Genomic DNA, 16,139 nt, shown 5'->3' on the forward strand with positions numbered 1-16,139 from the left:
AGTAAATACAAAAGGTTTGGCTTGTCGTCATCAAGACTCCTAGTCTTACTCACCATCACTGGGGAGTTGAGATGATGAGGTTATCAATTAGTTACAATTAACTATTTCAAACCAACCCCCACTCTGAATGACTCTCTGTTTGATAGCAGTGTAACATCAGTACACACAAGTCAGGGGTCAGTTCACACTGCGATTTGGAGATCACAATTCAGAACAACAAGACAAGACAGTCAAATTAACCTTCTGATTTGAACCCATCCGTGCAGTAAACACACACACACACTTATATTAGTGAGCACACGTGCCCGGAGTGGTGTGTAGCCACCACTGCAGTGCCTGGGGACCAGAGAGGGTTCAGGGCCTTGCTCAAGAGCCAAACAGTGGCAGAACCCACAACCCTCAACCTTGTCATCAGTAGCCGGTGCCTGAACCGCTCAGCTGCCTCTGCCCTCTGTTCAGTGCAACAGGAAAAAAAAAAAAACACAACCTGGAGCATGGAGGAGAGTATAGACGATAAAACTACCATTGCCACAGTGACATGCATAAATCCACTACAGTTCCCACAGTGCTATGCAAGGTTTCCAGGAGGAATTTGCGTTTGGTCTAAGCTTCGTCGTATTACTTTGTGTACTGGGTATTTTCCATGCGACTGTGTGCACCGAGCTGTGACATCTGTACCGTGATGTTTCAGTAGGCACATTATACTATTACATCCCTACTGTTTACATATCAAACACTGAATTATGCAGAATTCCCCTTTAATTAATTAAATTATACACTCGACTACTTGCTCTTAGAATTTGACTAACATCAAATATAGAAGTGACATGATGCTAGTTTGTTTCACTGTATTTACATAAATTTAAATGTGACGATTTTTGCCAAAAGCAGTGAAATTAAAGCATTTTTTAAGAAAAGAAGTTTTAACCACTTGCCACATGCCACTTTTTTGTAAAGCAGATTTTGTTAAATTTGTGGTTGTTAAATTTCAGCTGTAAGAGTGTGAACAATCTTTTCGTCTGGCGGGACAACAGACTGATTTCAGATTTGCTCCGAACACTAACATCAATAAAAATCAACGTTTGTAACGACTGGGAGTACTTATGCCTTGAATGCTTGTTCATTTGTGACTGTGTGCTGTGTGTGTGTGTGTGTGTGTGTGTGTGTGCGCGTGTGTGTCTGTCAGTAAACATGAACTCACTGGTGGACGAGTGGCGTCCCCTGGGCTCTGCAGACTGATAAGCCGTGCTCACATCCCCTGTGGACTGAGATGCTTTGATTCGAACCTGCTTACACCCAGAGTGATGAGAAGGGGAAGACACCTGCAGGGCAGATCATGCATCTCTCATTAACACACTCCGACATCTCAGTGACAGCGTATGTGTGTGTGTGGGTGGTCTGTGTTTGTGTGTGTGTGGTGTATGTTTGGGTTTGGGTGTGTGTTACTCACATTACTGTGCTCCTGCGTGAGCAGCAGGATCTTTATGCTCTTCATGTTGGAGCTACGGTCCAGCAGATCAATAGCCTTGTCCAAGTCATCTTGACCGTGAAGAGGGATGGACATCTACATACACACAGAAGCGCACTTTAACCAGCTGTATGACTCGAAAATGCACAAATTACTTTGCAAATACAAACGGACTGCTGTGACAGTTTTCAGTAAAGCAGAAGTTCTTAAATGTGGCAAGATCAGCAGCTGGATTCACAGAAGTGTCGTAAGTAAGATATTTTTCTTAAATGTATTTTTCCTAAATAAGTTGTTCTTCCAATTACCTTTGTTAGTTACAATCTGTATTATTAAAAATATTGTCCTAAATATTTTATTAACCTTACGATCACCTCTCTCCTGTTTTAGACTGTAAGAGGTCAGAAGGTCAGCCTCTAACATGAGCAGGTTAAGTAGTTGAATGACTAAATATTATATTAATATTAATGTCTTATTTAATTGGATTAAAAGTGAAGACTACATTTTTTGAACACTTGATATTGTGCACAGATTTAAATGCAAAACTAAAATTGTGTCGCATTATTTATGAAAAGCTGTAAAATTCAGCAAAAATAAATAAATAAATGATATATTTTAGAATTATATTTAAGAATATTAGGCCGAATATTAGGTCGAATGCACCACCACTATGGCTAATGATGGCCATGCTGCTTTGTCATCAGCGGTCAGAGTCTGAAAGAGCACAACTGGCAGTGCGCTCTCCAGATACTCTTAAGTGATTTTGGCCGGCACAGATGTCTGTTAGCTGGTGCGGTGGAGCTGGGGACTCCTCATAGCATGTCAGCTACACAGCGATGCCGAATCTGCAGCAGGTCAAAAAGAGGCAGTGGCTGGTTTCAAATGTATTAGTGGAGACATCAGTAAGTCCTTATCACCTTCGTAAGTGTGGGGATCATTGTTAGTGCTAGGGTGAGCTACGAATGGGTGGGTTCATTGGTAGTACCAAAAAAAAGGGAAATATTTTTCAAATTGATATAAAATAAAGAAAATTAGGCTTCATTCACCAACTGAATTCTCTTAAATTAGTTTGTTAAAAAGTCCAAACAAAAACTCTAGAAGTGTTTTTAAAGCACAGAAATGTTTCCAGTTCTGCTCTTATAACGATGGATCACATTGTCCTCGTAAACTGAACAAATCCCAATTAAAACCATGAATTTCAGAATCTTCGTGAAGACTGTTTACATGAGGTTTAAGAAGAAGCGTATTGTTCAGAACATGAATAAATGAGACCCAATCTTATAAACTTCTTTATTTTAAGATTCTTGGTAAGTTTGATCTTATAAAAGCTTCTGAGAATCCAACCTCTGATTCCATAAAGTGCAATATTGTATACAATACATTACATGATGAACTATAATAAGCAATAAGCAATATAAAAGGTGATTATTTTTTTTAAATTTATAGTTTGAGAACCCAATTAAACATTAGATAGACACACTGAAAGAGCAACCTGGTCAAATAAGAAAACTTATCCAACAACTATTTACAAAATATTAATGTGTGTGTTGATCAGTACCTCATTATTAATATAATGCAAGTCGAGCTGCTGGCCAAAGACAGTCTTGACCTTTTGCTGGACTTCGTCAAACTGCACAGGCCGACCAAACATCAATATCCTGAACATACAAATAAACATACAGATGTGTGACCCAAGACTGCACACACATAAACACACCGGAGCTGAGAGTTGCAGTGCACACAGATTCCTGAAAGTACACCTAGCATAGTTGTGGTTTCTCCTGGCAGCCAAAGACAAACCACAGTCTTTTCCCTTTCCACTCAAATACCAGTCTGAGAGCTGAGCTAGGGAATGTGTGTGTGAGTGTGTGTGTGTGTGTGTGTGTACTGGCAGAGTTTATCAATACTCTTTTGTGTGCGTGTATGTTTCAGTCTCCATCTCCAGAAAGACATATACATGACTTGTAGAAGTCTTTATCTGTGTGTTTACAAAAATATATACATTATCATTTGTTCCCAGTATTGTTTCCACAGTTATCTACAGTGTTCCCATATTATTCTAAAGTAAACACATTAACCACACTCACCTTCTCTCACCACTGAACTCAAATTTAATCCTGACATCATCCTGTAGGTGGAGAAACAGAAGCAGGTCACTACAAGCTCATACAGTAAACACACAGGTCACCATTCAGCACCTCTAAATTACCTGTCTGTTGGTCGTGCTGGCAGCGCTCACAGGCTTGGCTTTAGCCGTGTCGCAAGCCGTTATGGGCTGCCGCCTGGTCATCTGCAGAGCCACCAGGTCCTTCATTATAGAATGGAGAGCCTGTCTCTCATCTACAGATGGAAAGAGAACGAAAAATGGGAAAAGTGAAGGGAAACAGACACTGACCTTATAAATAAAGAGGGAAGACAACTAATGACCTGTTATTAACCCTTAGATTTTGGAGATGGTGCCAGATGCCGTTCATTTCTTCTTCTATTCTCTTCCTACAATTTTTATTAATATTTTTGCGGCATAACTTGCCTCCTATACAGATGTTTGTTCAGTGCTACATTTTCTGTATAGCAACAGATTTTTGCTGATTTTTGCCCCGTAAGAATGAATGTGTGCACCCTTCTTAAGCCAGGATCATACACTAGTACCACCCAACCAACTGCACAGGGTACCACAGCAACCACTAGGAAATATCATTCCAACCAACCAGAGATACCACAGGAATACAACTGATCCAATTGGATGCTCAACTACATACTACAACTGCCTTGCAACCAGCAAGCAAGACCACAGCAACCACCAGGCAAAACTACTGCACTAATGTGGAAACTACTTGCCGATACCACAGCAACCACCTACCAAAACTGTAGAACACAAGGTAGCAACCACATGGGATGGCATTGCAATTGCCTAGCACAATTATAGCACCCATCTCAAAACTACTTATCAACACCATAGCAAATCACCTGAAATACCACAGCAACCATGTGGCGACACCAATGCAAAAACCTAGCAATAATAATTCACTATATGGACAAAAGTATAGGGACACACCTCTTTGTTATTGAAATACAGTGTTTCATTCAGTTTAGGTGTATAAAATAAAGCCCCTAGTCATGCAGTCTGCCTACACACATTAGTGAAAGAAAGGATGGTCCTGAAGAGCTCACTGAACTGAATGCACTGGTATAGGATGCAACCGCCAGGAGCTTCATGGCATGGGCTTCCATTGCTGAGCAGCTGCATGCAAGCCTTACGTCACCAAGCACAATGCCAAGCGTCGGCTGGACGCCACTGAACTCTGGAGCAGTGGGAATGTGTTCTGCAGGGTCATCTGGCACTCTGATTGAGAGGTCTGTTTTTGGTGAAAGCCAGGAAAACTTCAGTTATCTGCCTGACCACACGGTGCCAACTGTAAAGTTTGGTGGAGGAGGGATAATGCTATGGGGTGGTATTTCAGGGGTTGGCCTATGGGCCCCCTTAGTTCCAGTGAACGGAAATCTTAATGCTTTAGCAAGACATTTTAGACAACTGTAGGTCTTCAACTTACAAAGCAAGGCCCAAAGCAAGGCCCGTAAAGGTATGGTTGGGTGAGTTTGGTGTGGAAGAACTTGACTGGCCCAGTTGACAGAGCCTTGACCTCCAACCCACTTAACACCTTTGGGATGAGCTTAAACGCAGATTGCGAGCCAGGCCCTCTCACCAAACATCAGTGTCTGACCTCACAAATGCTCTTCTGGAGGAATGATAAAAACTTCCCAAAGACACACTACCACATTCTTGTAGAAAGCCTTGCCAAAAAAGTGAAAGCCGTTAGAGCTGCAAAGGGGGTGGACCAACTCTACATCAGTGCTCATGGATTTAGTCTTATTTTATGTATTAAAGCTTAAAGCTGTCAACACAGGCTGTAATCTCAATGCAATTGATAATCTCAATTCATTGACATAAATGACCGGCAAACAAAGGTAACAACCTCGCTAAGGCTTCAGCAGCAGCAGTGTATCATCTGAGACGTTTCAGCTCAGCGTCTTCATGCGGTGTGTGTGAAGTTACTCGTTAGAGTGATAATGAATAAGACCGACTCTCAGCTGCAAACAGTGAAAAATGCCAAGGAAAGATTTTGTAACTGCTGTCTAAATAAGTGCCTGCATGCACACACACACACACACACACACACACACACACACACACACGGTCATTCAGACACAGTGAGTTTGTGCCAGTGTAACGGAGCCTGTGAGAGAGAGAGATTGCCATGTTTTTGCGATCTTTGTTCTCATGTTTGAAGTGTGAGCGTGAGCTGTGTCTTGGCTTCGCTCGTTCACGGAGGGAAAATATTCCCACTGTGTAGCTTGGACTGACTTCACACACCTCCGGAGAGAGAGAACCGGAGAAGCCTCATCTAACCAGCAAACCTGCAGCTGGGTCCAGTACACACGAGCAAGCCAACAGCACCGAGTGTGCATCAGTAATCTCTCTCGCTTTCTTCCTCTGGCATTTTTACTGCTGCAAAGCTTTTCTTCACATCACTATTGCAGTTTCTCCGTAGTACAGTAGTGTGGAGCCTTCTCATCCCCATATCATCACTGTCATGCAAACATTTGTCCAAAAATGGCGTCTTTACAGGAGAAGGGTAAAACATTCTCAACTTTCAATGGAAATTAATGTAAAACGATTTTATTCCAAGTCATTTTGGTGCATTTCCATTGGTCCATTTATCATGACATTTTAACACAATGTAAAAACCAACTGCCCGATTCACATTATGTCAAAAAGTCAGACGACTTTAAAACAGACGACTTTAAACTCAAGCTATTTTAGGCTGCCTTTTAACACCTGACGAGAGACATAAGATTAAAATTAGGTTATTGGACTGAAGCCATACTTGGACTGGATTAGTTTATGAGAGGGGCGCCTGTAATAAACTTTTCCAGTCTCCTCAGTGATAAATAAAAAACTCTCTCATCCAGACGGCAGTAAAATTACTGCAGGGCAAGCAAGACTGTGTGTGATGTAGATAAACTAATGCTTCATACAGCTAGCTGCCATCATAACCACCACCTTAATCAGCGTTCAGGATCTGACTTTTCTGATGAACTTTTGATTTTCTGATTTTCTCCCTCCTCCTCCACCTCCTGATGCTTTCCCAGTGTTTAAAGCAAGTTCTACCACCCACAGCAAAAAAACTCTTATATAGGTAGTGTTTGAGAGAGATTCTAGGGGTGTAACGGTGAACCGTTGTGGTAGGGACGTCATGCCTCAGTGTGCCCAGTTATCCAGAGAATACATGCTATGCACGAAGCGTCGACACTGCGGACAAATTTCCAGGCGCGAGTTCCACCCGGAAGCCTTAAGCAGTAAGCCGTTGGATCTGCATGGTATTGTGGGAATCGTAGTGGATTAAGAAGTATTGCTATAGTAACTGTAGTCTTATTGGCTCTTCCCTTTCCCCTCCTCCAACATCTCTCTGCCTCTATGGGCTGGTTTCCCAGAAAGGAATTAAGACTAGTCCTGCCCCAAATGTCCAGTTCTCTGTTCTTTCTTTATTCTTTATCTCTCACTGTTCTGTTTGCAGTGCAATGTCTGAAAAGAATAAGTGTTTCTGATATTCTGACCTTTTGCCATCTTTTTTCAACTCATTAATTAATGGTGGACCTCATTCGGAAGGTGTGTCAGCGTTGTGTGACAGTTGCACGGTGTGTGAAAACACACTGAACATGCTAACTTTTACAATTTACTGCTTAGCACATTACAGGCTGCACTGACAACCTCAGGGGAGCGCTATAACACACTAAGTGGAACCAACTGTAATGTGCACGACTGTTTGCTTAAATCAATGAAAATAAATTAAGGGTTGGTACCGAACCCATACTAAACTGTGAGGTCCAAACTGCAGTGTAAACTGAATTGTGACTAAACGTAAGGTGACATCTGGCTAGAAAATGTGTAGAAATGTGCATCAGCACTAAGTCTGGTGAAAACAATAGACAACAGGTATTTCAGAGTGAGAAGATTGAGGAAGAGTGAGAAAAAGAGAGACATGCCCAAGATATAAAGAGATAAAATAACCTTACTTGCTTATTTAACAATTAAATAAGAACTCCTTGAACATTTAATACCATCCAAGCTTAACTGTGGCTCATTTACAGTTCTGTTGATCCTGTCTGGGCACTGTCCTACTAAACCTGACAAATACATGTGAATATTAAAAGGAAATAATTGACATTTTATTAATCTGGACACCTTTTGAAAATATTTTTTTTTCCAACAATATAAGGTAATAAATGATTCATAACCTAATCTAATATAAATGATTATCTAATCTAATCGAATCGAATCTAATCTAATAATGCAAGCTCTTGAATTGTTCCAACAGTAACATTTTTCTCAGGTTTCCAAATCAGAATCTGGATGTTTCTCAGAACTGCTTATCCTGACGAACGCTGAGGGAAGCAAGGTCACATACCTGTGCCCAGAATGCATGCAGTAATGTACTACTGTATATTAACCACCTTTCCAGGAAAATAATAAAATCTAAAGGAACTTACTCATTTTTGCGGTGTGCGTCTGTCCTCTTCTGTATTACGATTTGGAGTCTTCACACACGTGGTCGTCTAGCACCACCCATCAACAGCCTGCAAAGGAGACCGTGCAGATGTTAGTCATGATCACGCTCACCATCACAGCTCCCCGTTCAAATAAACAGAATCGCTATTTAACAGCATTTAATGATCTGTAATAACACCAACTTCAAACAATAAACCAAAGCACAGCTCATCCATTAGCTCTCCTTGCAATTACTAATCAAACAACCCACTGTCGTCATAATCATCTTCATCTCCTCTTCAAATATACAGCTCTGTTATCATGGCACTCCACTATCATTATAATCACCATAATGGATAACGAAAGACTAACAGTGCTCTTGTAGGGCTTTACCAAGTTGCCTTTCTTCTCTGTTTATTTGACCTAACACTAATTAGAAGGTGAGGGGAGGGTAAGACTATTCCCAGAGGTGTGTCTCTTGATTTTCATAAAGAACCGCTCACATAATGGAATACAATCAGTCAAAGGTCTGCTGGACAATTCTGGTCCACTGTAAGAATCACAAATCAACATATTGGGTCTCTAGAAGAAAAAGACTTCAATGAACTCATCTTCTGACATCATACATGCCTGGCTGGTGACAGAAATTGATCCCTATTTAGGGTTTAGGGCACAATTGAGTATGATTTGAATTGTCTGAATCGTAAAGTGGAATTTGAGCGTGATTCTGAGGTCACTACAATCTGGTCATTTCTACTACATGAGCTGAACGTGGACCAGAATGCACTGCAAGTCATAGTTATGAGCCACTGGATGCCATGAATTTAACATACTTTCCCATGTATTTTGTTAACAGTAGGTTTAGGTTGCTCAGCAACATAACAGTCAAAGATTACTCCATGAACAGCTGAACGCTTTTGCTGACTTTAATTCGGAATTACGTTTGCGTGAAGTTTAGGTGAGTGTGTGCAGATTTAAACATGGCTCTGCCACCCACATTTTTGTTTATGATAGGGAAGTGTCCGAATTTGTGTTTGTACCGCTACTTAGGGTGCTTTCAGTTTGGTCCGAGCCAAAATAGCAAGTAAAAGGGAACCTCGGAACAAATTCCCAAAATCTGGTCAATCCAAAAGTGGTGGTCACGGCCCAGATTAAAACTGACCCATGGTTTGGTTGGTTTGCAGTGTGAAAATGCAGATGGTTCTGACTTTTCAAACCATTTTCAGGAAGTTGAGGCAGGTTTTCGGCACTCATTAAACATTAGAAGTAGAAAAAGAAGTGCAATAGAAGTACAAATGAGCACCAGGAGCCCATGGGGATGATTTTAACGTTGGTCCAGCTGGCAGCTATGCTGTAAAATCAGCAGTTTAGTGGAAATCAATCAATCAATCAATCTGTTCATTCATTTTTTTTTTTTCAGAGAAAGACGACCCATCAAATTAACAACACCACTGTCTATAAACCAATTAAGAGTACTGGGAGACCACAAAGGTGATGATGTGAAACCAAACCTAACGAGATCGGATGTTTACAATGTAACAAATCATCAACCTTGGTACAGACCTTGTTCTGGCCGTTCTTCCTATATACTAATAAGGCGGGGATCTATTTGGATCTATTTGGATTACAGCCCTGGCGATACCCTGGTGAGAGTACAGATTGATAACACGCAAAATGCATGCAACAAAAACAAAGAAAACAAACACACACACAGCATTTAAACGGTTTTCAGGATCTGAGCCCAAGTGTAACAGCACTGCATACGTGCGCATGTGTGTGTGTGTGTGTGTGTGTATGCGTGAGAGACCGGAACGTCTGAGCTGGAAAAGAGCTGAAACTCGAGCTTTGCTGGCATGGAGAAACCTGGCACAATACATCCAGCAAGAGAAAAATATTTGCCATTTAGAAAAAAGCTTTCAGTTTTCGGTTCCTCGGCCCGGTGCAGCTGTAAAGCCTTCCCAGGGCCATGGTATAACTCCCCTGTAAATATGAAGAGAGTAATATTTTCAAAATTCCATAAACTAAAATTCTTAACAGCAGAAAAGTCCATGTGTTTGAAAAAGGGCCAATATAAAGACTCAATCAACATGCCGAGACCGCCGTCTAGTTATTCTGCACACTCTGAACAACAGAGTCCAGGTGTGTTACTGAGAGATTCCTAGTCTAATGATCCTGCAGGATTATTTCAGTGACCTTTGCGTCGATTACAGCTCTGTCCCGTGTAGACAGTGACCTTTAAGAGCTGGCCTTGGAGCTACTGAGAGACTGTCATCGCTAATGGCTTGACCTGCCTTGGTTTCTGCACTGGGCTCCATCAACACTGCACGGCAGCCTCTGAAATCACTACAGAGCAGCAAACACAACAGAGAAACAGAGCTGAAACACGATGGATCAGTGATCTAAGTTTGACGAAAATGCAAGAGCAATCAAGTTCCAACTAATAACAAGGAATGAGGTCATGTGTTCGCTCGTGCAGTTTTATTTGCAGTCATGCAGGACAGGCTGGGTAAGAGTAAGGCTGACTGCACTGAGCGTTATTCATTTACAAGCATTCTTTTGGGATACAGCCTGGTTTCTCTTCGCCTTTTCGAAGCTTGAGCCTCAATGTCACTGTATAAAAGAACATGACTGAAGCTGTCCTTGTTGTTGGATGCGCTGTATTTTTTTCCCAAGTGAGCCTTCAAGCTTATTACACACAGTTTGGATTGAAACACACTTATAATTAAACCAATCAGAGTACACTGACTGTTTTGATTTTACACTACTATGACTCGGACTACGCAGCATTATGCACTTCTGGAGAGAGGTCTCGTAGTGCCATAGCAGCGTTCCGGCCTGGAGTGGCAATGTGGAGAGGCCATTCTCCGTGTTATAGCCAGTGGAGCTTCAACATGACTCTGAAGCTATTTTTTACAAGTGGCTACATAAATGTTGCTATAAGTGCAAACATACAAATACACAGCTCAGTCCAGGAGCCCCAGGCAGCCTTCTATTTCTTACCCCTATAATTTAATAAAAGCTCAGCTAGTTTGCATTACTTTCCATGTTGTTACTGAATAATAATTAATTAGCCCTTAGGTGACAAGCCTGTATTTGAGGAGTTATGCATAATGACAAAATATTAGACCTATTAAATCAAAAGTGCAGATTTTAAATTTCCATTCAGTATCACAACCATGTTTGCAAGAAGCAGAAGAGGAGATTTTATTATAATTCAAATCTGTACAGATGTAGAGACTGGGACTATATTCACCAGGGTTTCCAAAGGGTTACAAATGCAGTGAAGTGAATAAAGTGCAGATTTAGTGCTGTGGTCCAGCTTCATCCGAACATCATCAAATGTGTCTCATATGCACTATATGGACAAAAGTATTGGGACACCTGCTCATTCACTGTTTTTCCTAAAATCAATGGTATTAAAAATTGTTTATCCTGCCTGTGTTGGAGTAACTGTCTCTGCTGTCTAGTAGAAAGATTTGAAGTAAGGATTTTCCTGCTGGAACACGCCTCCTTCAATCGGACTGAGAGACAAACTGGGAATAAAACAAGCGATTATCTGCTCAAGTTAAACTTGACAGTTGGACTCGACAGCAATCCAACCAAATTACCAAAGAGAAACCATGGTCCATGAACAGTGATGTGTAGCCAGGAAACAGCTAACTGAGGCTCAGATCACACCTGTCTCTCTTCTGAGAGCCAAGAGTCGAGTGAATGGTCTTAGGAGTGTTTTCCACAGTTTTCAGGCACATTTAGTAGACTGTCTCATCCAGGTTTGCTTGCTTTCCCTTTTTAGCATGACACTAAACTCGCAACTACGGTGGGCTTGTTTTCCCCCCACCTGTTTTCAGAGCGTCACATTGACAAAACAGTGAGCTCCTATATGTTTTGGTGGCTGGATTCCAACTGTTTCTACAAACTGCAGCAAATTATTTATTATAAATAATTTAAATAATTTATTTTGTGTGAACTTCCTCTATTTATAGCAATGCCCTCAACATTAGGAGGGTGAAGACTATCATGTCTCCTCCACATGGCTCCCCAGCTGTGATACACCGGCTAGCGGACGCCAGTGCGGACCTGCACTTGCACCTTTACCTTTACCTTTTTTAACTGGTCTCGCTCTCTCAGGGTCCGGCTGCTGATGGGAAGTCCCACACTTCCCTTATATTTTACCACACAATGTAAAGTGGATGTATAGAGTAGTAACTCATACTATGCAACTGGTATACACACACAATATTTACATATTCAAAAGCACAGCAAATCCACCAACATCAACTCCAGACTTCTAAGAGCTAAGCTATTGAAGCTTTCAGGAAACGAGAACTACAGCAGAGTACCAAGTGCCACCCAAGTGGACCAACTGAATCCATCTGTGTGTATAACAGCGTTGTGGTAATCCTGACAGTTGGACAACTTGCTGAAGTACAGAGCACAGATGGCATTTCAGAAATAGCTACATCCGACCCCCGATCACACACATGCACGCATACGCCATGTAGCCGGCCACCACAGTTAACCTCGCCAAGGATGATGTTACCTCTGACAGAGCGTGCTTTGCATTTGTGGGTGAAGCAGAAGCGGAAATATCGAGCTACTGAGGTGATGTAAACTGTGCTCGACTGTAGAACACTGACTGCATTACTTCCTCACTCTCCAATGCTTCGTTCCTCGAGGCCGGTCATTTTCTCAGCCACAATGCCACAAGCAGAAGCAACATGCTCTATGCTGTCCCCGTCATTCCTGCCAGAGAACACCACACTCAGACCTTTGATCTAGCACTGGTACGCATAACGTCACGCAAAATTAACTCTGGCATTGTGGAATTCACATAAAACGATTCATATCCTGGAAACCTGAATCTGCTGGGCTTCATTACTCTGAAAGCAAATCAAACTGAAGCTTCAGACCTGCTGATATTGAATGTAAACCAAATGCAAATGTAATTTCTTACATAACCACCCATGTGGGGGGAGCCCTGTGTACGAATTATCTAAAGACTTCATATACAATGACAGCGTTGCAGGCAACGACAGCCTTCGTGACACAATTAGAGATGTTTATTGGGAAGACCAGACCAGACCAGATACACAGCTGGTTTACCAGTAAACCTCTGTTAAAACAGTGAGCTGTACAAGATGTTCAAAGACCCCACAAGTCACCTCAGTCACGCAAAAACCCTATCTCCGACTTTTCTGACCCCATGTTTGACCTACACTACATGTCCGAATGTTTGTGGACACCCCGTCTTAAAAATGCATTCAGCAGCTGACACATATGTGCAAATGCACCTACACGGCTTGCCTAATCCCAGTAGAGAAGTACTGCCAATGGAATAAGACTGGTTAAAGTAGATAAACACTAACCTAGCAGCACCATGTCTAATGCCAGGTGTGGGCTAGAGGGGTTTAAAGCCCCCCAGCTGTGGAGCAGGAAAGATGGATAGTGCTGAGGTGGGGTGGTGATTATCTAACATACTGACCTCACCAACACCTGTCGCTGAATGCTCCAACAAAAAAGCAGGGTATATTAACTGTGATATTAACTGAAGCATGTCTGCCGATACTAATATAATCCCAATATTATTGTGCATCCATACAAAGTAATGCAGACCCATCTTTAACCATGCCACACTACTGACTACTGGATTTCTGTCCAACTGACAAACAAGACAAGTACAGGACAGTATGTCTTCTTAAACCGACACAAAGTAACACAAAACGGCTCCAGACGTTTTAAGGTTCTGACCTGTCTAACCTTTCTTGCGGTCTTACTTTCCCTTTCGGTCTGGCTGACCCCCCCCACTTCCTTCACAGTCCTGCTCCCCTGATCCTAATTACCTTCCTGCAGAAATGTGTGGAATTTGGCCCAAGCAGTGGACCATCCGTAGGTCCTGACCCTGTCATCTGCAACAGCTTTGTTTTGCTTGTATCCCCTTCATAGCACTAGCTGGAATCTCACAGATTTCACATTTTCTCCTTCTTCTCTCCCTTTCCCTCCAGCTCTCAGGTGTTTAGTCTAGAGTTGCTTTTTCCCAGCTGTAGCTGTGGTCCTGCGGCTGAGGCCTGCTACAGATGGTGGGGTTCAGAGTCCAGTCTTATAGAAACTCCCAGCTGGAGTTCCCCAGGCCCTGAAGGAGCTCAACTAAAAGGTTCCTGTCAGCTTAAAAGTTCAGAAGGCTGGTTCAAATCAGCAGTCCTGCTAGACACAAACAAGACGTGATTTTCTTTCTTCTTTAAAAGTTGTAAGCTGCCCCAGAGCAGCAGAAATGATGAATTATGAAAACCATACTCTGGGTAAAACACATTTTCACAATGAGATTTGACCATCTGAGACGAGCAGTAGGCAGCAAGGCTACGGTAATGCTTCTGCAATGTTCTTTGATCCACCTTTTCAGGGACTCTTTCTAAACTGGTATAAATAAATAAATACTGTCTTTAGCTTTCATTTTCACTCCGCGCCATGTTTCCGATCTGGCACTGACCAATTTATGGATACTGGCGTTGGCAATAAACACGCTGACAAATCAAGCTTCTCCACCAGGAAGAAAAAACCTTGAAAAACCTTCAAAGCAGCTTTTTAACCTCTTAAACACAGACCACAGAATCTGTTGGTGGTCCCAGACTTGTGCTTCTCACTTGTATAACTTAAAGCCCCTGTAAACACAAAGCAGAAATATGAAAAAGAACTCCTAAAAATTCAGTCAGAATCAAACTGGACCACGATTTGGTTTGTTCACAGCGTAAAAACAAACTTTTGTCAAGAACACGGAGACCATGCCCACGTAGGTGATGAGGAATAGACGTAGGTATATCATGCAAAGTTCTTTAGTGAGCTCACTTGCTAAACTGCAATGTGGTACTCCACATTGTGGACTCCTCATATGGTCCGTTTGGCCTCCCATCATAATCCAATCATGGCTCCAACAGTAATTCTTGTTGATCTGTCTAGTGTTACTTTAACACCTTGTCCAACAGCAAGCACAGCGAGGGAGTGACGACAACACCAAAAACAACAAACCAGACCAATCTCATTATAATCAACAAAGCTGTCTACACCAGTCATCACGAGCATCAGAGAGTGATGGGCCAAGCCCTTTTTCTTTTTCTTTTTCACAAACACCCTGTGTATATTTTTGACGTGTCACGTAACACCGCACTGATGTTTCACCTTAACAAAACAGGAACTGATCCATAAGGTGGAGAAATGGGAGCTGTATGAGTCACCCCCTACCTTTTCTAAAAGAAAACAACAGTATAATGGTATAATTAACATGTTGTCTCTCTATTTTTACTGTTTTCCACTTTTCGAACAATAGAAACGCTCCAAAAGAACTTGGAATAAAATCGTTTTACATTGACATCCACTAAAAGGTAACTCTGTAAACCCCAGGTTAGTTACTAATCCTAGAGCGAAAACTATTATATAGTCATTTTGTGGCATCCCACAGGGTTCTATTTTAGGGCCTATAAAACTGACGTATATTATGACAGTAAAGATGTGTGAGCTTACATACAATGTTTAAATGGGAAAAGACAGGCTTTTTCCTGTAGAAACTACCATTGTGAACATACCAGGGTTTATCAGCATCATCTATCCAGAGTAGTCAGGTAGGTTGATTTCTGTGATAATTCGTGGCACGTTTATACTGAAGACAACACAGCCATCACTTTTCATGTTAAAATTTTGAGTCATTAGCTAGTAGGTCTGTAATTTGTGGATATTTTGAACTGATGTTTTCAGTGTGGACAGTCGAAAAGGCTGTGCATTACAATACAGTATTACATTTGACTGCACACCTGTTGTTAGGACAAGGTGCCATAGTATTACACTGCTACCAGGAAGCAACCTGATGAACATGAATTATAAATCATTATTATGATTATTATTATTATTATTATCCCATTCAATCTCAGATCTATAATCATCGCCCCTTTCACCCCTTGTATTGTACTTATTAGTCCAGTTAAAAACTGCAGTAATTCTCACAAGATCCAGAACAGCAATTTCCCCCTAAGACACAGATAAGCATCTGCCCATGTGCGGTCCAGCTGTGGACTAATGGTCTTGGTCAGAAACAAAACTATAAACACACCTGTTAAAGCTGGACAAGAAGACGTTAGCTCT

At 41.7% G+C, this 16,139-nt stretch overlaps 1 protein-coding gene across 2 annotated transcripts in view; it reads right to left on the minus strand.

Moving 5' to 3' along the window:
- The window catches only part of map3k3 (mitogen-activated protein kinase kinase kinase 3), a 38,203-nt gene that overhangs the window by 17,666 nt on the left and 4,398 nt on the right, over positions 1–16,139 (minus strand). For both annotated transcript variants that reach the window (XM_072693281.1, XM_072693282.1), the window contains 6 exons: positions 8,015–8,101; positions 3,675–3,805; positions 3,553–3,593; positions 3,024–3,123; positions 1,451–1,564; positions 1,202–1,322 (listed from right to left, as the gene is read on the minus strand). In XM_072693281.1, coding sequence (XP_072549382.1) covers positions 1,202–1,322; positions 1,451–1,564; positions 3,024–3,123; positions 3,553–3,593; positions 3,675–3,805; positions 8,015–8,018 — 511 coding nt within the window. In that variant the 5' untranslated portion in view covers positions 8,019–8,101. The remainder of the gene's footprint in view (positions 1–1,201; positions 1,323–1,450; positions 1,565–3,023; positions 3,124–3,552; positions 3,594–3,674; positions 3,806–8,014; positions 8,102–16,139) is intronic.

Source organism: Salminus brasiliensis, chromosome 12 (assembly GCF_030463535.1).
Source record: "Salminus brasiliensis chromosome 12, fSalBra1.hap2, whole genome shotgun sequence".
Taxonomy (NCBI): Eukaryota; Metazoa; Chordata; class Actinopteri; order Characiformes; family Bryconidae; genus Salminus; species Salminus brasiliensis.